This window comes from Mesoplodon mirus (assembly GCF_964341445.2).
Source record: "Mesoplodon mirus genome assembly, chromosome: 12".
Classification (NCBI taxonomy): Eukaryota; Metazoa; Chordata; class Mammalia; order Artiodactyla; family Ziphiidae; genus Mesoplodon; species Mesoplodon mirus.
This window is the reverse complement of record NC_138988.1, coordinates 52,621,508-52,646,957: the sequence shown is the minus strand read 5'-3', so window position 1 is coordinate 52,646,957 and position 25,450 is coordinate 52,621,508. Positions and strand designations below refer to the sequence as shown.

The window sequence follows — 25,450 nt, the reverse complement described above, 5'->3', positions numbered from 1 at the left end:
TTGTGATTTTCTGTTTGAATAAAAAAAAAGTTAATGTGAATATACCAAGAGCGTTAACAATGTATACTTTAATTTAGTAATTACTCTTCAAGGAATTCTTAAGGGACCAGTGACACACACAGTGATTTCCATACAACTGATTTTCATGTTTAAAGGCAAAACAACAAATTTGGAAACAAATTATCCACAGCACAGGATTAAAACAGTATATGTATGTGGGAATATTATATATAGAGAGCCACAAAGAAGGAAAACTGTCCTAAACTTGCATGGGGTCAGGAAGAGGGAATCTTGAACAGTTGAGCATGATTTCACCAGGAACAGAGGGGCATACGTATACCTTTAGCAGCTCTGGTAGCTATCACCCTTAAAATCAGAGGCTGAAATATAACTGGTTCTCAAGTTTTAGCATGCACCAGAAGTTTCTGATTCAGCAGTCTGGGAAAGGGCCTGAGAATGTGTATTTCCGACAAGCTCTCAACTGTACTGATACTGATGCTGCTGGTCTTAGGACCACACACTGAAAACCACTGACTACTATAGCATAAACTTAGAGAGGGGGAAAAAAAGCCCCAGAGGTAATGGCCAACAAGGAAAAAAAGGTATAGATTAAAAGCAGTTAGACATCCTTTTCAATAATTTAGGACATACATTCTCTTAAGTTTTTACTGTTTCCGTGCATATAAATTCCAGTAAGCTGTCAAACTTCCCCTAAAAGTTATCAGCTAACAATAGCAAAGAACAGCAGCATATCTTTTTTTTTTTTTTTTTTGCGGCCTCTCACTGCTGCGGCTCCTCCTGTCGTGGAGCACAGGCTCCGGACGCGCAGGCCCAGCGGCCATGGCTCACGGGCCCAGCCGCTCTGCGGCATGTGGGATCCTCCCAGACTGGGGCACAAACCCGTGTCCCCTGCATTGGCAGGCGGACTCCCAACCACTGCGCCACCAGGGAAGTCCCCATATATTTTCTTAAGCAAAGTGCAACACTGACACATGAAGAGCTCTCAGTGAAATTAAGAACTATGACAAGTGGCTTACAACTTGTTAGAAATGACCCGTATCGAGAGGACACAGCAGTGAGAGGCCCGCGAACCGCAAAAAAAAAAAAGAAAAGAAATGACCCGTATCATTTTCATAATTTCCATGAAAATTTCCAACTTACATGGGCATGTACAAAATATATTATGTACTTTGTAAATCATAAAACCAGCTTAACATCTTTATATTTATGTTGTTACTCAACATCATTATGGACATACTTCATTTGACAAGGTTAGTAAAGATTGTTCTACTTATCAAGAAACGAGACTACTGAAAATGAGCAGCTGAAGAAAGATTCAAATTTTTTTATCCTGAAAACCCGCTTTCCAAAATGAACACATACGGCCTTTTGGCAAAGAAGAAGAGGCGCCTCTACTAAAGAGTCTGCCATTATGTATATGTTTCCAATGTAAAACTATATTAAAACAGCACATCATTCAAACTGAATTTCAAAAGCAGTACTCTCATTGAGTTTCCTTCATTAAACCTTATTCAAAGTCAAAAGTTCCTAACAATTCTGATAGTCAGCTAGGACATTTTGTCTTTGAAATCTATATTTTCTAGACTACTCACACTTTTGTTCCATTTCTTTCATTTCTTCAGGAGGAATTTTCAATTTGTCAATGTGTTCTCTAACAACACTTGCCCATTTCTGTAAAGAATCCAAAGCAGTCCAAGGCTTTGACATATCAACAACCAACATAACTAGAGTGTCCTTCAGAGAAATGGCATCCAGTGAAAATTTAAGGAGGCCTTTGTGATACGGGTCTCCATCCAAGATCCATACATTACATCTTGTTTGATCTACAACAGACAAAAGAAAGTTACCAAGGCAACAGGATAAAGTCATTTCATCAGCCAACTAACAATACTACTTGGTATTTTAAGGCATCTCCACAGGAGATGTCTCCTTTGGCAAGGTTCACCTACTTGGGTTACATCTACCAATTCAGTAAAGTGCTAATGAATGCTCAAGAAAATGATTTAACTGCCAACACAGAAAATCAGCATCCTCTACTTCATATTTCTCAATCCCAAACCACAGACTGAGTAACATGTTTCTATTCTTACCATCAGCAGATAGAGCCATGCATATTCAAGTTATTATATACGAAAATGAGAAGGCAAGTGATCTATAGAAGAAAAAAATGGCTGATCAGATAAGAAAAGCTGGGGAGTAAATGACACTTTCATGTCGAAAAATGAGACGATGGTAAAAAGAGGGCAAAACAATCATAGGATACTATTATTTCACTATCGGAGGGAAAATGAACTGAAAAGTTGAGATTCTTCAAGGTTAGCAAGAAAGCTGAAGTCTGCACACCAATACCTTAAGACATTTAAAAATACCACTATATGAATCCCAATCTCAAACCAATAAAAGTATGCCCTAACATAACTATTTACTGACTGGCATGACACAGTAGGTCTCCTAGTAAAAAACGACACGCTAAGAAAAGTCAAAGACTAATATTAATATGAACAGCAGTGCAACTTGGAAAGACTTCAGTAAACTTACATTACAAATAAACGACACTCACCATCCCTGTCTTCATCATGAACATTTAAGTACAAATATTCCAATCCTCTTCCTTTCTTGTACTCCTCTATTCCCTGAATTTTTCTTATTAAGCTTGTTTTTCCAGCTCCATCTTCACCTGTAAAAAAGGACAAATCTTTAAAATTATAATATGGACTATTTAAGAATGCTTTCTAGTGTACCAAGAGAAAACCCAACTGGAACTAGCTTCAACCAAAAGGGTAATTTGATGCAGTGGGGGCTACTCTTCGTTGTGGTGCACGGGCTTCTCACCGTGGTGGCTTCTCTTGTTGTGGAGCACGGGCTCTGGCGTGTGGGCTTCAGTAGCTGTGGCATGTGGGCTCAGTAGTTGTGGCTCACGGGCTCAGTAGTTGTGACTCACGGGCTCTAGAGCACAGGCTCAGTAGTTGTGGCCTCATGGGCTTAGCTGCTCCGCAGCATGTGGGATCTTCCCGGACCAGGGATCGAACCCATGTCCCCTGCATTGGCAGGCAGATTCTTAACCACTGCACCAACAGGGAAGTCCTAACGTATCTTTAAAAGGGTCAAAAATTTGAGTCTGTTTCAACTTCTTTTTTTTTTTTTTTTTTTTTTTTTTTTTTGCTGTACGCGGGCCTCTCACTGCTGTGGCCTCTCCCGTTGCGGAGCACAGGCTCCGGACACACAGGCTCCGCGGCCATGGCTCGCGGGCCCAGCCGCTCCGCGGCATGTGGGATCTTCCGGGATCGGGGCACGAACCCGTGTCCCCTGCATCGGCAGGCGGACTCTCAACCACTGCGCCACCAGGGAAGCCCTCAACTTCTTTTTAATATTTCAAATACGTATTTTATATACAAAAGTTTCTGAAAAATATATATACTCGTAGATAATCTTAAGCATAAGCAAAAAGAATAAAACCATAATAATATCCGTTAGAAATAATCACCGATAACTTGGTTATCTCTGATGGTAAGATTATGAGTGATTCCTTAAGTAATAAGTTCGTGTCTTCCTTTTAGTTTATCTAACTTTAAAGGTTTAAGTCAACAGGTTCAGAATAGATTTTGCGCCCGAATTCATGGTATCAAAAATATTGTCAATCGTAGCTGCACACGCTCACCACTCTAAGTTCTTGCAGCCATCAGCACAGTGTGGCTGCTGCCTTTTTCTAAAGTCTGACTGCAAGTGGAAGGGGCCACCCCCACTTATCATGAGACCAGAGTTTATTCCTCCCCAGTGAATACTGACCATCATTCATTTCACTGGACTAACGGCTCTCAAAAATGCATCAGGATAACCTGGGGGGCTTGTTAAAACACACTGCTGGGCCTCACCTCCTGGCTTTCTGAGTCAGTAAGTCTGGGGTGGGGCCCATGCATCTGCATTTCTAACAAGTTTCCGGTGTTGCTGATGCAGCTGGTCCAAAGACCACACTTTGAGAACTTAGACGTTTAGACGTCACTTAGACGTTTACTACACTAAGCCAAGCACTAGGATTACAAAGATCCACAGGTCAAAGTTGCTGTCCTAGGAGCTCATAAATTGGAGAGGGAAAACAAACAGAAGACAATTTCAAGATACTGTCATTAGGACTGCACTAGAGATGTGCAACAAGCAGGAAACCAGACCAAAGGGAAGATCCTGGATTTGCTTGGAAGTCAAAAAGGGCTTTACACAGAAAGTAACACTTCAGCCAGATCTTGTAGTGTTAATGGACCATAGAGAGTTAGTCATTCCAGGAAATAGGAAAGCATATACAGAGGCCTGGAGACAAAGAAATGTCCTTCTAGAAGGGACAAATAATTTGAATGCATGAAATTTAGAATGTAAGGGGGAAAAGGAGCCAGAAAGTGAGAATAAAAAGGGAATGCCAGATCACGAAGGGCATCCTATGCCAGGCTGAGATGGTTAGGCTTTATCCTGAAGAGTCACTGGCAGTATTTAGGTATTTTAGAAAGATTGCTATCACAGAGGTGTGGAAGAGTGACTGACAAGGGTAGGCTTGGGAGTAAGGAGACTAGATAATAGACAATTACTGGAGTCCTAGCAAGAAATGAGGTAGGTCTGAACTAAAGTATTAGTGGTGTGGTGGGACAGCTGGACTCAAAGGCTGATTTGGCTGGGAGCTGGCAGAAAGGTTAAGGGAAACACAGAGGGCAGAGAAGACCCTCCCTTGCCACAGCTACAGTAGCGCCACCCCTCCTGTTCTACCACTCACCTTTAGGTGGTTGGTCCTAAGTCTTCCTTGCAAGCTTCCACCCCGCCCTCCGCAACATTTGTGTCTCCCAGGGTTCCTTCTTCAGACCTCTATTCTTCTCGCTCTACATATAATTCTAGGGGAATCTCCACACAAGACTTCAATACCACCTATAATCTGGTGACTCACAGACTTCCTTCCAGCCTCAGTCTCTCCTGAACTACTTACTGGTCACCATTATTTGGATGTCCCATAAATAACTCACATTTCGATATGCACAGAAGTATTAATATCATTATCTTGCATTTTTCCCCCCAAACATTCACTTACATAATTAATAAAAGAGTCCCACATCAAGGCCCTTATCCACTGTTCCCTCTATTTAGAACATACTCTTCTATGTGTTACCTAAGCTTCTTCGTAACTTCCCTCAAATACCACTTCCTCAGGTAGGCTGTTGTCCCTAACCACCTCATGTAAAATCACAACCTCAATCAATCAATAAAATCACAACCTCCCAACACCCCTACTGCTTCTTGTTTTTTCTCCATTGAACTTACTAACATAATACGGCTTTTTCTTTTTTTTTGCTTAGTCACTCCCTACCCCCCAAAACTCCAGAGGAACAGGCATTTTTGTGTTTTGATAACTGCTGCATCTCCAGTGCCTATTAACTCTTCATAGTGAAAAGTATATTCCTAATCCTCCTACACAGTAGCCACTGACAGACTGTCTCAAACAACAAAAAAATATGCCAAGATATTAATACAAGTTTCACAAATCCCTGAATGAACAAATACAAATTCTGTCCCCTTACCCACTTAGGGAGAGTTCTTCTTTTTTTTTTTTTTTGGCCGTGCCCTGCGGCATATGGGATCTTAGTTCCCCGATCAGGGGTCAAACCCATGCCCCCTGCAGTGGAAGCATGGAGTCTTTTTTTTTTTTTTTAATAAATTTATTTATTCTATTTATTTATTTTTGGCTGCATTGGTCCTTTGTTGCTGCACTTGGGCTTTCTCTAGTTGCGGCGAGCGGGGGCCATTCTTCATTGCAGCACACGGGCTTCTCTTGTTGTGGAGCATGGGCTCTAGGCGCGCAGGCTTCAGTAGTTGTGGCATGTGGGCTCAGTAGTTGTGGCTCGTGGGCTCTAGAGTGCAGGCTTAGAAGTTGTGGCACACGGGTTTAGCTGCTCCGCGGCATGTGGGATCTTTCCAGACCAGGGCTCGAACCCGTGTCCCCTGCACTGGCAGGCGGGTTCTTAACCACTGTGCCACCAGGGAAGTCCCAGCACGGAGTCTTAAGCACTGGACTGCTAGGGAAGTCCCGGGAGGGTTTTTAAACTTTAGTGTGCATCACTGCAAAAGCCTCAGAAGTCAGGACAGAAAAGGGATGAAATTTCAAGTCCATCAATGTGCTTCTATATAAGAAAAATTAAAGGACTGTAATTTACCTCCCTTTGCCCACAGCCTAGTCAAACAGAACCATCAGTGGCTTCTGCTTCCATCTCTATGGAAGCAGCAGTAGCAGCAAACACACAGTGCCTACCATATGCATTTAACCAGCAGTAATTCCAACACTACCGCAACTCTAGCGGAATGATGATTACCTCCCATTTGAGGATACCTGGGGCTCAGAATTGTTAAAGTATCTTATCCAAAGTCTCAAACAGGTAGGAAATGACAAGGCCAGGATCTGAATTCACATGAATTGAACTCCAAAGCACCCTCTTTCCAATATACAACAAATAAACAGTAATTAAATCTTTAGAAGACTATTAAACATACTGCTTATTATTTTTGTATTATGACAAAAGAATAAGACATTCATACTTCCAGGGGTCACTTATTTTCAGCAGAAAAAGAAAAATGATTTAATGCATTCCTCTCTGTGGGCAGCCTCTGAGTGATGATGGATGGTTATGTTCCCATTCTCCTGATTCTACCTCTAAGGATTGGGAATGAAGTTTGTTTTACCATACTAGTATTTTCTTCTCTCCTGGAATTTTAAACCTTGGGGACCCATTTTAAGAAAAATTTTACAACATTAAATTTGGAAAAAAAGAGTATACTGTCAAATAAATGGAATACGGTAAATATGGTAGTTAGAGATTTTTAAACGGTAAATATGGTAGTTAGAGATTTTTTTCCTCCCATTCTGTGATTTGAAATTTCTCATTTCTGGTAACAAATTACAAGTGTTCACAATGAGAATAAAGAACATTTCATAAACACACATGGGTTATAAGGAACTCTAACGACATCCTCTCTACTTAGAGATGAGGAAGCTGAGGCCAGGCCACAGTCACAAAGACTGTGGGAACATGGTGACAGTAATCCAAACCTCCCAAGAGAATCCAAGTCAACCTTCTCAAGAGTGCAACTCCCCTTTGTCCTCAGAAGAAAATACAATGAGGGAAGAAAAACAGAAGAATATCTTATTCTCAAGAATATTCTAAACCTAACTAACAAAGAAGATGTTTGAAGACGCACTTTGCTTGCCGAAACAAAGTCTTTCTGGGAACAAAATTTCTCCCGTCTTCAACTTTAATGACATTTGGAAGTTACAGTTGGTTGAAAATTAAACATTCATATTCTACACATTTTAAAATAAGTCTTAAGCCTCAATTATAATGACCATTTTCTGTTGCTGTCACTTTTTTTTTTTTTTTTACACCTAAATGAACTCTGACATGATCTGTCTTGATGGCAAATGCAGACATCTGAAAATAGATTTCCTAAAAGGTCTGAAAAGGCCAATGAAGACATACTCTGTAAACAAAATCTCATTTGTTACCTACTGTTTCCAGAAATCTCATCTGAGGTATTTGCAAAGATATAGTCTTGTTCTAGGGTTATACACATCTTCCAACCACATTATTTGTTAGACTGCTTTTTCTCTCTGTCTTAACCCATCGGCCTCCCAGTTCTCTTCTCTCACTATATAAACATTCCACTCAAAACTGAACATTCACCAAGTTCATACCACGCTCTAATCCATTCTGTACCCTGCAGCTGAGTGATCTTCCTGAAACAATCATGCCATTCTCCCTCTTAAGACCTTGAAAGGGATTCTAGTTAACGATATTCATGCTGAAGTATTTAAAGGAAAATATACCAACATCTGCAATTTACTTTGAAATGCATTTTTTTTCATAGTTGCATGGTGAGACACATATGACAAGGCAAAAATAGTTAAATGTTAACGGAAGAATCTGGGTTTGAGTATATGAATATTAACTGTAAAATTCCTTCAACTTTTCCGTATATTTGGAATTTTCATAAAATGTCAAAAAGAAAACCCTAAGGGTCTCCCTGCTGTTCTCGCAGTAAAGGGCAAACTGTAAAGGCCAATGTCCCTTGCAAAGGCCCCCTCACCTTTCCTGCCCATCTCTCACCATGTCCCACCACCTGCACGCTAGGCTCCAGCCATTCACAACTTCTTCCAGTGCAGCAGAGAGGCCTTGCTCTCTCAACTCTAAATCTTCGCACACGCTTTCACTTCTTTCTGGAACATTCTTCCCCTCTCCTTACTGCACCTGGGAGAACCCTACCTTATCCTTCCTGTCTCAGTTTAGTCTCCTCTAAGAAGCTTTCTCTTACTCCAGAAGTCCAGTTAAGCACCCTTCTTTGTACTTCCACAACATTCCACACACTTCATATACTTCACTGTAGTGTGTCAGCTTATTTGTGTGTTTCCTTCAGTGTGTCACGTCTGTCCCCTTCTTTCAACAAATATTCTCTGGGCAAGTCATCTTAACAGTAAGCAAGATATAAAGCCCTTGCTTTTAAGATGCTTACAGGAAAGAAATTATCCCATTCTTAACGGGTACTTGCTTGCTTGCTCGCCAAAACCAGAAACCGTATCTTAGTCTCTCTGGGCTGCTATAACAAAAACACCATAGGCTGGGTGGCTTTAAACAACAGACATGTATTTCTAACAGTTCTGGAGGCTGGGAAGTCCAAGATCAAAGTGCTGGCAGGTTTGGTGTCTAGTAAGGGCTGGCTTCCTGGGTCAAGGACAGTTTCCTCACTGTGTCCTCACATGGCAGAAAGGGTGAGAGAGCACTCTGGAATCTCTTTTGTAAGAGCCCTAACGCCATTCAGGAGGGTTCCACCTTCATGACCTAATCACTGGCCAAAGACCCCACCTCCTAATGCCATCGTATTGAGGGTTAGAATTTCAACATGAATTTGAGGGGACTCACTCACTCTATAGCACCTGTCCTATACACAGAAGATCCTTTACCAACATTCTTATTTCTTAATCACAACCACATGGAGTCTCTGTTTTCATAACTATACCTCATCTGTCATTGCTTATCCTGGGCCTTTACCACAATCTACTATAATAATTCATCACTCATATCTATAAAATTCAAGCGGCTCCCTCTCATCAATAACAGATCATAAAACATACCTCCTTCACTAAACTTAGGAAAACTTTCTTGTCATTGTACTGAGTTGTCAGTATTCAGCTGCCTTGCTACAGCCAAGCTGAACTAAGTTTGAAGATACTGTAAAGTCCGTCATGAACCTTCTCTTTATTCTATTATACAATTAGAAGGATCAAAAAATGTTAAAATTCAGGATGCCTATGTTTTGAATTGATGGACATTTAAAAATCATCTTTAACGGCCTAACCATTCAATAAACAAAAGCCATTAAATTCCAAGTCATTTTTGGAAAACAAAACACAGAGCCTAATAGTATGAGTAAAATGAAGTAAAAATTACATACTTCATTCTGTCCAATTAATATACCTTTAGAGTGGCAAGTAGGGCAACGGGGTCTGTGTGGCTTCAAACAATGCTCAAAGAATGCACCTACGTAACACCTATGAACTTTAAGAAAGTTTTATCTTCAGTTCCTCAGCCTTCAGCTGGCAGCGAAACAGACACACCAGCATTAAGTGTGCCAGCCAGATAGTTAATGATCTGTAAACATACACTTGTACAAGTAGAGAGTTCCTGTTTAAACAGACTAAGATGAAAGCCCTTCTACAAAGCACTCTTTAGTGATGATGTTAAAATTATTCTCTAAATAGTTCACCTAAATGTGCATTTCTGTATTAGGTTTTCTTAAAGAAGGCATATTTTAAAGATGTTTTTAAAACAAATCAGGGAATTCCCTGGTGGTGCAGCAGTTAGCATCCCATGCTTTCACTGCTGATGGCCAAGGTTCAATCCCTGGTTGGGGAACTAGGATCCCACAAGCCATGGGGCACAGCAAAAAAAAAAAAAAAAAACAACCATAACTAGAGCTTCCAAGACAAGAGGGCAGAGTAGAAAAATGTGAGCCCACCTTTTCTTACAAAAACACCAAAATCACAACTAACGAATAATCATCAACAAAAAAACGCTGGAACCTACCAAAAAGATATCCTACATCCAAAGACAAAGAATAAGTCACAATGAGGCACAATCACGATAAAATCAAATCCCATACCCACTGGATGGGCGACCCACAAACTGAAAAATAATTATACCACAGAAGTTCTCCCACAGGAGTGAAAGTTCTGAGCCCCACGTCAGGCTCCCCAGCCTGCAGGTCTGGCAATGGGAGGAAAAGCTCCCAGAGAATCTGGCTTTGAAGGCCATTAGGGTTTGATTGCAGCAATTCCACAGGACTGGGGGAAACAGAAACTCCACTCTTGGAGGGCGCACACAAGGTTTCATGCACATCAGGACCCAGGGAAAAAAGCAGTGGCTTCATAAGAACCTGGACCAGACCTACCTGCTGGTATTACAGGGTCTCCTGCAGAGGCAGGGGGCAGCTGTGGCTCACTGTGGGGACAAAAACACTGGCAGCAGTAGTTCTGGGGAGTACTCAGGGGCGTGAGCCCTCCTGGAGGCGGCCATTTTCTCACCAAGACGCGGCCCCTCCCAACAGCCTGTAGGCTCCAGTGCTGGGATGCTTCAGGCCAAACAACCAACAGGGTGGGAACACAGCCCCACCCATCAGCAGACAGACTAATACTTAAAGTCTTCCTGAGCATACAGCTCCCCACTAAACACACTCCCTGACACAACTCTGCACACCAGAGGGACAACACCCACCTCCACCCACCAGGGCAGGAGCCAGTCCCTCTGACCAGGAAGCCTCCACAGGCCTCTTAGACAGCTTCATCCACCAGGGGGCAGACAGCAGAAGCAAGAAGAACTACAACCCTGCAGGCTGCAGAATGGAAACCACAATCACAGTAAGCTAGAGAAAATGAGATGGCAGAGGGAAATGTCCCAGATGAAGGAACAAGATAACACCCCAAAGGAACGAAGTGAACTGGAGATAGGCCATCTACCTGAAAAAGAATTCAGAGTAATAATAGTAAAGATGAGCCGAGATCTTGGAAAAAGAATGGAGAAACAGATCGAAAAGATACAAGAAATGTTTAACAAAGACCTAGAAGAACTAACGAACAAACAGAAATAAACAATAAATAACTGAAATAAAAAATACACTAGAAAGACACAACAGTAGAATAAATGAGACAGAAGAACAGATAAGAAGACAGAATGGTGGAAATCACTGCCGCAGAACAGAATAAAGAAAAAAAGAATGAAAAAAATGAAGACAGTCTAAGAGACCTCTGGGACAACACTAAACACACCAACATTCACATTATAGGGGTCCCAGAAGGAGAAGAGAGAGAGAAAGGACCTGAGAAAACATTTGAAGAGATAATAGCTGAAAATTTTCCTAACATGGGAAAGGAAACAGTCACCCAAGTCCAGGAAGCACAGAGAGTCCCAGGCAGGATAAACCCAAGGTGGAACATGCTGAGACACATAGCAATCAAACTGACAAAAATTAAAGACAAAGAAAAAATATTAAAAGTAATAAATAATATACAAGGCAATACTCATAAGGTTTTCAGCTGATTTCTCAGCAGAAACTCCACAGGCCAGAAGGGAGTGGCACAATATATTGAAAGTGATGAAAGGGAAGAACCTACAACCAAGAATACTCAGCAAGGTTCTCATTCAGATTTGACAAGCAAAAGCTAAGAAAATTCAGCATTTCCTCTAAGATCAGGAACAAGACAAGGATGTCCACTCCCACCACTTTTATACAACATAGTTTCGTAAGTCCTAGCCACAGCAATCGGAGAAAAAAAGAAATAAAAGGAATCCAAATTGGAAAAGAAGTGAAACTGTCACTGTTTGCAGATGACATGATACTATACATATAAAATCCTAAAGATGCTACCAGAAAACTACTAGAGCTCATCAATGAATCTGGTAAATTTGCAGGATACAAAATAAATACACAGAAATCTATTACATTTCTATACACTAACAACAAAAGACCAGAAAGAGAAATTAAAGAAACAATCCTATTTACCGCTGCATCAAAAAGAATAAAACACCTAGGAATAAACCTACGTAAGGAGGCAAAAGACCTGTACTCAGAAAACTAAGACACTGATGAAAGAAATCGAAGCTGACACAAACAAATGCAAAGATATGATATACCATGCTCTTGTATTGAAAGAATCAATATTGTCAAAATGACTATACTACCCAAGGCAATCTACAGATTCAGTGCAATCCCTATCAAATTACCAAAGGCATTTTTCACAGAACTAGAACAAAATAATTTTTAGTTTGTTTGGAGACACAAAAGACCCCAAACAGCCAAAGCAATCTTGATAAAGAAAAACAGAGCTGGATGAATCAGGCTCCCTGACTTAGACTATACTACAAAGCTACAGTCATCAAAACAGTTTGATACTGGCACAAAAACAGAAATATAGATCAATGGAACAGGACAGACAGCCCAGAAATAAACCCACACACCTATGGTCAGTTAATCTACAACAAAGGAGGCAAGACTATACAGTGGAGAAAAGACAGCCTCTTGAATAAGTGGTGCTGAGAAAACTGGACAGCTACCTGTAAAAGAATGAAATTAGAATATCCTTTAATACCATACACACAAAAAAACCCCAAAATGGATTAAAGAGCTAAATGTAAGACCTGACACTATAAAACTCTTAGAGGAAAACATAGGAAAAACACTCTGACATAAATGGCAGCAATATCTTTTTTGATCCATTTCCCAGAGTAATAGAAATAAAAACAAAAATAAACAAATGGGACCTAATTAAACTCAAAAGCTTTTGCACAGCAAGGGAAACCATAACCAAAATGAAAAGACAACCCATAGAATGGTAGAAAATATTTGCAAATGATGCAAGGGATTAATCTCCAAAATCTACAAACAGCTCATGCAGCTCAATATCAAAGAAGCAACCCAATCAAAAAATGGGCAGAAGACCTAAATAGACATTCCTCCAAAGAAGACATACAGATGGCCAAGAGGCACATGGAAAGATGTTCAACATAGCTAATTATTAGAGAAACGCAAATCGAAACTACAACGAGGGACTTCCCTGGTGGCGCAGTGGTTAAGAATCCGCCTGCCAATGCAGGGGACATGGTTCGAACCCTGGTCCAAGAAGATCCCACATGCCGTGGAGCAACTAAGCCTGCGCGCCACAACTACTGAGCCTGCGCTCTGGAGCCTGTGAGCCACAACCACTGAAGCCCGCACACCTAGAACCTGTGCTCCGCAATAAGAGAAGCCACCACAATGAGAAGGCCGCACACTGCAACGAAGCGTAGCGCCCGCTTGCCACAACTAGAGAAAAGCCCACACGCAGCAACGAAGACCCAATGCAGTCAAAGGGGAAAAAAAAAATGCAATGAGGGCCTCCCTGGTGGCGCAGTGGTTGAGAGTCCGCCTGCCGATGCAGGGGATACGGGTTCGTGCCCCGGTCTGGGAGGATCCCATATGCCGCGGAGCGGCTGGGCCCGTGAGCCATGGCCGCTGGGCCTGCGCATCCGGAGCCTGTGCTCCGCAACGGGGGAGGCCACAACAGTGAGAGGCCCGCATACCGCAAAAAAAAAAAAAAAAAAAAAAAAAAAAAAAAAATGCAATGAGATATTACTTTACACCACTCAGAATGGCCATCATCAAAAAGTCTACAAACAATAAATGCTAGAGAGGGTGTGGAGAAAAGGGAACCCTCCTACGTTGGTGGGAATGTAAATTGGTACAGTCACTATGGAGAACAGTATGGAGGTTCCTTAAAAAACTAAGAATAGAGCTACCATATGATCCAGCAATCCCACTCCTGGGTATATATCCAGAGAAGACCAAGGTTCAAAAAGGGGACTTCCCTGGTGGCGCAGTGGTTGAGAATCTGCCTGCTAGTGCAGGGGACACGGGTTCGAGCCCTGGTCTGGGAGGATCCCACATGCCGCAGATCAACTAGGCCCGTGAGCCACAACTACTGAGCCTGCGCGTCTGGAGCCTGTGCTCCGCAACAAGAGAGGCCACGATAGTGAGAGGACCGCGCACCGCGATGAAGAGTGGCCCCTGCTTGCCACAACTAGAGAAAGCCCTCACACAGAAACGAAGACCCAACACAGCAAAAATAAATAAATTAATTAAAAACAAAAGTACCAGGCTTCCCTGGTGGCGCAGTGGTTGAGAGTCCACCTGCCGATGCAGGGGACACGGGTTTGTGCCCCGGTCCAGGAAGATCCCACATGCCGCAGAGCGGCTAGACCCGTGAGCCATGGCCGCTGAGCCTGCATGTCTGGAGCCCGTGCTCCACAACAGGATAGGCCACAACAGTGAGAGGCCCGCATACCGCAAAAATAACAAACAAACAAAAAAAAGTACCAATGCCACCGTGGATGTGAGGATTAAATTAGTCAATGCTTTAAAAAAAAAAAAAAAAGGATACATGCACCCCAATGTTCATTGCAGCGCTGTTTACAATACCCAGGACATGGAAGCAACCTAAATGTCCATCAACAGAGGAATGGATAAAAGGGATGTAGTACATATATACAATGGAATATTACTCAGCCATTAAAAAGAATGAAATAGTGCCATTTGCAGCAACATGGACGGACCTGGAGATGATCATACTAAGTGAAGTAAGTCAAACAGATAAAGACAAATATCATATGATATCACTTATATGCGGAATCTATAAAAATGATACAGTGGGGCTTCCCTAGTGGCGCAGTGGTTAAGAATCTGCCTGCCAATGCAGGGGACATACACGGGTTTGAGCTCTGGTCCGGGAAGATCCCACATGCCGCAGAGCAACTAAGCCCACGCGCTACAACTACTGAGCCTGTGCTCTAGAGCCCGCGAGCCACAACTACTGAAGCCCGCACACCTACAGCCCATGCTCCACAACAAGAGAAGCCACTACAATGAGAAGCCCGCACACCGCAAAGAAGAGTGGCCCCTGCTTGCCACAACTAGAGAGAGCCTGCACGCAGCAACAACGACCCAATGGAGCCATAAATTAATTAATTAATTAACTTTAAAAAATGATACAAATGAACTTATTTACAAAACAGAAACAGACTCATAGAATGAAACAAACTCATGGTTACCAAAGGGGAAAGGCGGGTGGTGGCGGGGGGTGGGGGTGGAGATAAATTGGGAGTTTGGGATTGACATGTACACACAACTATTTTTAAAATAATCAACAAGGACCTACTGTACAGCACAGGGAACTCTGCTCAATATTCTATAATAACCTAAATGGGAAAAGTATTTGGAAAAGAATAGATACATGTATATGCATAACTGATTCATTTTGCTGTACACCTGAAACTAAAACAACATTGTTAATCAACTATACCCCAATATAAAATAAAAATTTTAAAAAACCGTAACTTTTCATTAGATCAAATTCTATTATAATAAAGTTATTTTCATGTCCTCATCCAGGCACTGGGCAACTTTTTCTGTAAGGGACTAGACAGCAATATTGTAGGCTCTGCAGGTCACATAAGGTCTCTGTCACATATTTATCTTTAGTTCCCCCCCTCCAACTCTTTAAAAAATGTAAAAAACAAACAAACCCCATTCTTAGCTTGCTGGCCATACTAAAACAGTCTATAGGCCAAACCCTGTCCTAGTGGATGGACCAAAAGGAGGAAAGATTTGTTGATCCAATTACAGTGAAATTCTCCATAGCAAATAAGCCTGTATTTCAAATTATTTGTCTGAACCCTATTCAAATAAGTCACTCTCTGTGAGTGAACCAAGTACAGGATCCAAGCACTTAAAAGAACTTCAGTTTTACCATAAAGCAGTAACAGCCATCAACTCTCACTTCTCAGCTCAAATTTGAAAACCAAATTGATTACAAAAGAAAAACTCCACACAAAGTCACCAAAACAGTATAGAGGTAAAGGTGTGCTCATGATATTGTTTGATGTCCTCAAAAGATCTAATTCAACAATACGATGTACTGTCCATAAACTTTATAATGATAATTTAATTAATGAATTAAATATGTGAAGATCTAGGGGATGTGATTTCCAACTATAACATTGTCACCATTAGATGTGTGAACCCAGACAAGTCAGGTATTTCCCTGACAGGTATTGCTCCCTGTCTTCTAAACAGAGGGGGAGATAAATCCAGACAACCTCTGAAGTGATGGATTTAAAATTCTTTGACTATTACAATTCATACCTCCTTGATCAGTGACACACTAGAAAAAAAATTTTTATAAGACATCAACAGTGTTTTAAAAAGATAACATAAAAACATGAATCATGAAAATGAGCAGTCAGAACACTAAGTACACACAATCCGTTAGCAACAGCTATCTTGAACACTTCCCATGTATGCCACTGTTTGAAGTGTTTTACTAACATTACCTCATACAATCCTCACGATAATCCTAAAAGGCAAACAGTATAATCTGAAAGATTAAGCAATTTGCTAAAGAAGGGTCGGTCAGGATTTAAATCCAGCAATGCTCCTCCACACTATTATCACAGTCACTGATCAGGAGCAGCTTCCAGTCTTCTCCCCCCAGCTCAAGACAGACAGGGATGACAAAAGGTAAAATTAAGCAGCACTCTGCCTCCCCTTCCTCCCAGTTTCCTTTCCTGCTACTGTGGAAAGCTGAAGCACTGTACTCTTCTTGCTCAGCACAGGTTTGTGTGCCTGATGCCTGCTTTCTATGCAGACCTTTGATTCACACTTCCAAACTTCTGTAGGAAACTTTATGGTCCACAGCATCATGACAGAGAGAATTCTAACATGCCATATTCCTTCTTTACCCAAATAAGATACCAACATTGTAAAATTAACATTTTTGATTTGGCTTTGTATGATATAAAATAAATCATCCTATTTTACCTGAAAGCTCTGGTGACAAGAGCCATGAGGAGTCATCACTGGAGGTACTTTTTGGCTTGGACCTTCTGCATGGCCTTCCATAAATTATCTGATGACCCAGATAGGGTGGGGGGTTTTGATCTGCTGTCCATCTCACAAAGAGCATCTCCTCCCTTTCCTCAGCCAGCAAGAGCAGGGAGAAACTTAACCAGCTGTAGCATCTGCACCCAGTGACTCAAGACTACCTCCCTCCAATACGTCAAGGAGTGCACATACAATGGAAAGTTAGACAAACCCAACCCTGAATCCTAGCTCAGCTGTGTAACCTGGGGTTCAAAGCCCTCTTCTCCAAAACAGTGAACATGCTACATAGTAAAGCACCTAGCAGAACACTCAAGTAACAAGCATAATATATGATACTCCCACCCCATCAGTTCCCTACCTTTGAATAACATTCAGCAATCCACATCAAATTAAAAAATATAACTTATCCCTTTATCATTTCTCTCACTCTTGCAGCCTGACTAGACATGAACTGAAAACCACTGAGTTTAATTCAATAAACATTCCCAAGGCCAACAAGTGCTGATCCCAATGGTTATTAACAGTTCCTATGCTCCAGAAGGTCAAAGTCACACTAATGCAATAGTTCTTAATTAACAAACATGATATATATTTTACAATAAAACTGCCTTTAAATTAACATGCCAATTTTTAACCTACCTACCAGATAGGCAAAGATTAAAATGAATAATCCTTGGTGTCAGCAATAGTGCTAGACAAACAAGCACTTTCACATACTGATGGTGGGAATGTAGAATGGTACAGCTTTCCAAAACTACTGTTTAGTAATATACAAAAAGACTTAAAATATATATACTTTTGACCCAGCAATTCAACTTAAAAGAATTTATCCCAAAGATAATATTTGGCAAGTGGAAAATGGGGTATAACAATAATAATCTGTTTACCAATCTTATAATTATGATAGAGCCATATATTTTATTCAGTCATTAAAAGGGAAGAAATCCATATCTACTGCCACGCAAAAAAAAACCCTCTGATACATAAAGAAAAAAAATCTGACTTCAAAACACAAGGTATGAGCCTATTTTGTTTAAAAAACAAATATACACATAGAAAAAATGAACATTCCTATCCTCATAGATTTTTTTTTCTCTCTGGCAAGAAACATGTATTACTTTTATAATTTAAAATAGTGAATACTAATTTTAAGAGGAAGGTATGTTACACATAATTTCTTTCAGTTCTTTTAATCCCAGGAACTATGAAAGAATCTCAGTTAGGAGGCTGTAATTTGCCCACAATCCCACAGCTTCGAATGGTAGGAAGGGCTGACTCCCACACCTGGGGGCCTCTAGTTAAGGACTCTTCCACACCTGAGCGCCCCGGGCCTTTTCACCAGGTTTTTAGCTACAGCAACACATTCCCTTAGTCCTGCAGTGTCTCCTCCCCACCCTACTTAGCAAAATTTTACTCAGATACCACCTTTTCCATAAAAACTTATGTAAGCTATTTAGCAATTATTTCAGACTGACATTTGATTTTTTTACTATATACTTTGAGTCTTTTCCCACAGAAGGTTATAAGCTCCTGGAGGGCAGGGACCTAGTGAGCCCCGTTTCCTCCAGATGACCCAGCAGAGCATTTTATGCACAGCACGTTCTAATAAACACTTGATGAACAAATAAATAAAGAGGTCAACTGTGAAGTCTAACAGCCACTGCCCTGACTTTACAAATAAGGCCCCAAAATGTTAGTCCATGGTCACTCAATAGTAACAGTCCCATGCTGAACTTGGGTCTTTTCTTTTTCCTAACTCAGAGCTCCTGTGTGTTTTGCATTTTCAAAGTACTTTTGCTGACCTTCTCTCACATGGACTTCACACCGGCTGACTTACCACTGTATTGGCCGACATCTGTAGTTCTTCCAGCTCTGTTTTCTGTTTTTGACAGCAGCACTAAGGGGAAATACATGAACCACTCTTGACATTTCTTAAACCTGCGTTGAAACTATACCTCTAGCTGGAATAAAGTAAAAGCTGGTCATCAATCACCCAATGTTTATTTACTGAGCACCTATTAGGGGCCAAACATCATACTCCATTAACCAGAAACCTTTATTAACTGGCACCTGTGCTTACTGATAAAACTGATGCCCGTAATAGCCTAAAGCAAGGGTCTACAAACGAGCCCACAGGCTAAATCTGGTCTGCTGCCTGTTTTTGTAAATAAAATTTTACTAAATACTGCCACACCCATCCACGTATGGATTATCTATGGCTCTTTGGGGGCTACAAGGGCAGAGTTGAGTAGTTACAACAGAGACCATTATGGCTCACGGAGCCTGGATTATTTACTATGTGGCCTTAATAGATTGCTGACCATCATAAAATATCAATATGCCATTGGACTCTCAAAAACATTTTATATTTTTTAGCAGTAGTGACACATAACAGGCAATAGTTTCCTTAATCCTTTGAAAATTACCAGTCCAGTATCATATATGTGGTAACACTATTCCTTGCATCACATTCCCATAACCAATCATGCCAGAAAACAGCATCAACTGATAAAAATCTGTGTTTCCCACAAGTCATATAACCTTGGGGATCTTTAATCCCAGCTTCTCCCAAAATTAAGTTTCTGACTGAACAATCTCATTATTTTTAGAGTAAGTCCTCACACAGAAAATCATTCACTTCTTTGACAAGTTACTTCTCTGAACAGATCTCTAGTCCAGTGTATATCTTGAGGTTTCCTACTTGCAATAATTCAAACATAATAGAAACTAGTTTTACTCCTGATGATGCTCAGTATTTTGTGGGGTTTTTTTTGGCTGCACACTATCCTGAATTATCACCTTCGGGGAAAAATGCAGACTCGAGATTGCTTCCCTGAGTGGAATCAAACAGCCCATGTATACAAAGAAATACTTTACTAATTTAAATCCAATTGCAATATGTTCTCAAAACATTTCTTTAAAAATATACAACTCACAAGCTTTACAATTAGAAATAATTACAGAATGTCAGAAAAGATAAGACTTAAGAGATGACTAAATCCAAATATCTTAATTTACAGGTGAGAAAAATGAGGCTTACATGATTTACCGGAAGGGCCAACTAGTTTTCATTAATTCATGCTGGCCTTAAATCAGGAAGTTATACTGATGTCTTATCTATAAGCCAGGCACTGTGCTGGGGTCCAGGGCTACATATGTATCTTCACAGACAATGAATTCAATTAATCTTTATCAGTGAGATTTTTTTTGCAGTGAGACAGATTACATCACGATAATCAGATAAAATTCCTTAATAACTGCTAAACATCTTCTTGCTTTTCCTACAAAGAAAGCTCTCTTCCTGTAGAGAGACAGTCCAGTGGAGCCAGGATGCACAATTCAGAATCCTGATGTTGCCCCTTTCTGGCTATGTAACCTCACAGCAATTTACTTAACAGCTGTGTTTGTTTCCTGATCTTTAAGGGGATAATCACGGTATGTAAACAATCCTTATGTGGCTGGTACAGGTAAGTGCTCTATAAATTTTAAGTATCATTGTTGTTATTTTCCTTAGGTAGTTTTCTTATCAAAACATGGTTAAGTAACCAAGGTATGGAGAAAGTGCCCTCAAAAACAGCTATTGAAATACATATAATTACAATCACTGTTGTAAAGTTTGATTAAATATAAAGGGTAAAGAGGAAAAAACAGTTCTTAAAAGGTCCATTTATAAGTTAAATCCTACTTAAAATACATGCACAAGAAATTTTGCCCTTTAGGGACTTCCCTGGTGGTCCAGTGGTTACGAATCCACCTTCCAATGCAGGGGACGCAGGTTCGATCCCTGGTCAGAACTAAGATCCCACATGCAGTGGGGCAACTAAGCCAGCACACCACAACTACTGAGCCCACGCGCTCCAGAGCCCACAAGCCCTCGCGCCAGAGCAAAAGACCCTACGTGCCACAACTAAGACCCAACGCAGCCAAATGAATAAATATTTAAAAAAAATTTTTTTTTCCTTTTAATATTACGAACAAACAAGTTCATTCGCAAAATCTTTCATGAAACATTGGTTAAATGCTAATGCCATCGTGTTTCTGGGTTTCACTAGAGGTCAGGCCCGGGTAGAGTAAATGACCGCTTCAACACAAATGCCATGGCAACAGACGTGTCCCTCATTAAGCTACATCCTAGACTCCAACAAATATTTGGATTTTACTTTAAAATAATCATTAGTATTTTTACTCAAAGATGGCCTTTTAAAAAAAGTTATGCAGTAGGAAGAGTACGTGGCACCTCCTCCCTTGAAGGAACTTCTATCAAGTTGGAAAACCAGGCCAGAGTCACAGAAGGCAGGGTCTTTACAGCTGTGTGACCTCGGAAAACTCACTGAACAGGTCTCCAAGATTCAGTACCTCATCTATAATTGGTGTTAACATCTATCTCCCAGGTTTTGGGGGGGATGGGGAAAGGGGGATAGAGGAGGCAAACTAAGATTCGTATGAAAATGCTTTGAGGATGGCTTACACACATGCACACATTGCTAGTTCTGACCCCTTTCACTCACAGGCAGTGGGAGGGGAGGCCGTGTAGCAAGGTAAAGTTAAACTGCAATTTGTGTTTGGGGTACTTAAGCCTTGATCAATGTTCCTATTCTATACAGTTGCTGGAAATGTAAAACCTTGTTATAGTCTCAGATTTGGTTTTTTAAATATGAGACTCCAGAGATCACCGTAATTCATGAAAGATATATTAGGGCCAAGCATCCTCCTGCCTAGCACCTTCAAACTCATAACAAAGAAAACCACAATCCCTATTTCTCTATTTCTCCCCTCTACCAGCATAAACTGAATGCAGCCATAATATGTGATGGTAAAATGTCTTTAAGAAATCTTTAGAGGTATTCTAGAAAATTAAAGCTATTTATGTAATCAGTATAAAAATCTGTTATCAGCTTTTTCCAAAGCTGAAAAGGACTTTGATGAAAATCCCAATAGCAACAGTACTCAAAAAATTTTTTTTAATTTTAAGCTTGTATAACTTGATACTAGATGGACCTTGGTCCAGTGGTTAAGACTCTGCACTTCCACTGCAAGGGGCACAGGTCCGATCCCCACTTGGGGAATTAAGATCCTGCGTGCCGCATGGTGTGGCCAAAAAATAAATTAAAAAAAAAAAAGCTTATATAAAAGGAAATTTAATCTATTCTAAGTTTGGAAGGATGGAGGTCTAGAGCCTCTAAATATATTCAGCCATATGCACTGACCCAGTGTCAAAGGCAGATTAAAAAACGGGTTTAAAAAAAAAAGCATGGGGGGATTCCCAGGTGGCGAAGTGGTTGAGAGTCCGCCTGCCGATGCAGGGGACACGGGTTCATGCCCCGGTCCGGGAAGATTCCACATGCTGCGGAGCGGCTGGGCCCGTGAGCCATGGCCACTGAGCCTGCGTGTCCCAAGCCTGTGCTCCACAACGGGAGAGGCCACAACAGTGAGAGGCCCGCGTACCGCAAAAAAATAAAATAAAAAATAAAGCACGGTGCAACCTCAGTGCAAATTAGGAATGTTAAGAAATGAACAAAACTGTCATTTTTGTTTCACTAAAAACAGAACCATGTTACTAACATCTAATGCACAGGAATAATTGGGAGGAACTTATAAAATGAAAACAAAATTCAGGAATATTATCTTTACAATGGCAGTATTTGAAAAGAAGTCTTATTTAACTTAAGAGTATTTGAAATATAACCCACTTCAATGAGGTCACTTTGCTTTAGGTCCATTTTAGTTTAGCACTTAATAGTAATTTGTTTAAACTAGTAATCTGAAAACATTTTCTGAATTTTTTTTGCTCTTGGATCCTAACCTATATCTGCCCTATAAATATGTTATGTAGGCACTAACTCAGTTTTTAAAGAGTTGTGATAAAATATTTTCTAATCCAGTTAAGAGACTCATCACAAAAAGTCACTGTGCTGTTATCACTTCACAAACATTATCTCATTCAGTTCTCCCCATAACACTAGGAAGTAGACATTATTATTTCTGTAACATCCATTTTAAGGAAGAAGAAACTGAGGGTCATATAAGTCAAAGAACTTGCTTAAGATCATAAGACTAGTATGTGACAGGGTCATGAATGAACCCAGGTGAATCCGCAGTAGTGGTACTTTCAATCACATTAAAAACAAAGGTAGAGACTTCCCTGGTGGCACAATGGTAAAGGATCCGCCTGCCAATGCAGGGGAGCCGGGTTCGAGCTCTGGTCCGGGAAGATCCCACATGCCGTGGAGCAACTAAGCCCGTGTGCCACAACTACAGAGGCCCGCGCGCCTAGAGCCCGTGCTCCGTAACAAGAGAAGCCACCGCACTGAGAAGCCCACGCGCTGCAACAAAGAGTAGCCCCCGCTCGCCGGAACTAGAGAAAGCCGGAGCGCAGCACCGAAGACCCAACACGGCCAAAAATAAAAATAAATAAATAAAGTGATATATATTAAAAAAAGAAAAAAAGGTAACACTAATTTTTCAACTAGCTCCAGTAACTTTAAATAACGCCAAGAATCATATACTGTAGATTATCTAGAGTTCATGAAAAATAATTTGTTTCTATCTAAACATTCCCATTAGAAGCGGACCCTGACAAGTATCATTTGACTTCTTTGTTTCCCTTCCTGTTTTTAAATGAACATTAAAAAGTCTTGAGACATCAATAACAAAGTTTTAAAATTCAACGATCATCCTATAAGCCAAACTTCAAATTTTCACATCTAAATAATATGAAAGAAATCTCTAAATTACTTTGGAGCTAAGCCTGCAAAAATGTGAACCTGTGAATTGTCCTCCACGTCCACCCCCAGAGTCAGTAAAGAAACAAAATACATAACTTCCAGAGAGCAGAGGGAATATAGAACAATCAGGAGATTTGAGACGTTAGACCATTTCTCATTATTACACCCATCAGGCCGAAGGGACTGAACGAGAAAGGTAAACGTTTACTGCACTTCACAAATTTCAGAATTATAAGTGACAGTGAAAAAGGCAGCTGCAACACGAGCCCACTGTACCCGTAAAAGCTGAATCAAATAATTACATTTATCACTACACCAGGTCTAATTTCTAGCTTCTGTAAATTATACAAAGTGCCGGCTATTAAATATTGATGGCATGCCATTTGCACTGGAGCTGTCGCGAAGAGCCTCCTGCTACCAATTTTTGTCATGAAAGAAAAAAGTCCTTATTTTCTAGGTAAACCCCAAGCCACTAGAATCTCTCAGATGGGCTATCGCATTGTCCTTCCCGGAGGAAGCTGTCAGGGCCAACCCCACACACCCAGGGGAGGAGAAACTTTCAGGGGAGGGCGGGTCCCTGCAGGTCCCGGGGCAGGGGTCCCTGTTCTCCTTCTCCCCCAGCTGTCAGCCACAGGACGGGCGGCGGGGCGGGGCCAGCCCCGGCTGCCCGCACAAAGCGAGCCAGAGAGCGGCGGGCGGACCCAGGCCACGCCGGGGGGCCGCGCAGGGCGGAGCAGGTGGGGGCACTTACCCAGCAGCAGCACGTTCTTCCCCGCGGGGAGCTTGGAGCGCGAGCGGGTGGAGACCTCGCTGAGGATGCAGGACCTGGCGGGGAACAAGGCGCACGCTCAGGCGGGAGTCCCGCGCGGGAGGAACGGCACCGGCCTCGCGCGCCCGGGCGGGGGCGGTCGAGAACGCGGCGGCCTGGGCAGGGCGCCGAGCTCCGGCGGGCACGCAACCCCGGGGCGTCCCCGGCCCGGGGGTGCCGGCGGGGACCGGGGAAGGGTGCGGTCCTTACCAAAGGTTCTGCCCGTCCTCGTCGTCCCCTGCCGCGGCGCCGCCGTTGCCCGAGGTTAGCTCGTTGGCCAAGGGACCGCCCGTGTAAGTCGAGGTTAATCCCGCCTGAGAGGAACCGAAAGACCCGACTCGCCCCACAGCCGCCATCTTGGTCGGGAACACACCGGTCCCAGCAAAGCTGAATGAGCCAGGAGGCGGCGGCGGACGCGGCGGAGGCGGAGGCGAGAACCCGGATATGCAGCCTTCGGCGCACGGCAGCGGGGCGGGGCCTGCGGGGGTGGGGCCCAGGCACTGCAGGGACTGACGGAGCGAGATCCGGCGAACTGCGCGTGCGCAGCAGGCCGCCGGCCGGCGAAGGGGAAATGCGCGTGCGCAGGTGGCCTGGCGAGCTGCTCTCCTGCAGCTCCAGTCTTCCTGATCTCAGCGGGTTGAAGCGCTTCTCGCCACCCCCTCCGCAGCCCTAGGCTGCAGCTGGGCGCGCTGGGGTGTGTCAGGTGAACAGTGCTCCCTCCCACTCTTCAGTCGGGTCCACAAACCCCGCAGCGGGTGTGGAATTCCTGCACTGTCATTGCCGTCCCGCTTGCTGCAATTGGAATTGGTTGTTCTTTGTACGTAATACAAAAGAGATTCCTAATTTCATCCTGGAATCTGCTTTCACCATTGTTCTGCAGATTCTCTTTGCCTCATTCCTGTGTCGTCTT

The 25,450-nt window shown here is 42.1% G+C and overlaps 1 protein-coding gene across 1 annotated transcript in view; it reads right to left on the bottom strand.

Moving 5' to 3' along the window:
* DYNC1LI1 (dynein cytoplasmic 1 light intermediate chain 1) overlaps nt 1-24,974 on the bottom strand; it is a 46,458-nt gene extending 21,484 nt beyond the window's left edge. Inside the window, exons 1-4 of the mRNA XM_082637549.1 lie at nt 24,751-24,974; nt 24,484-24,557; nt 2,582-2,698; nt 1,614-1,844 (exon numbers count right to left, since the gene is read on the bottom strand). Coding sequence (XP_082493675.1) covers nt 1,614-1,844; nt 2,582-2,698; nt 24,484-24,557; nt 24,751-24,896 — 568 coding nt within the window. The 5' untranslated portion in view covers nt 24,897-24,974. The remainder of the gene's footprint in view (nt 1-1,613; nt 1,845-2,581; nt 2,699-24,483; nt 24,558-24,750) is intronic.
* Between the last annotated feature and the right edge of the window lie 476 nt (nt 24,975-25,450).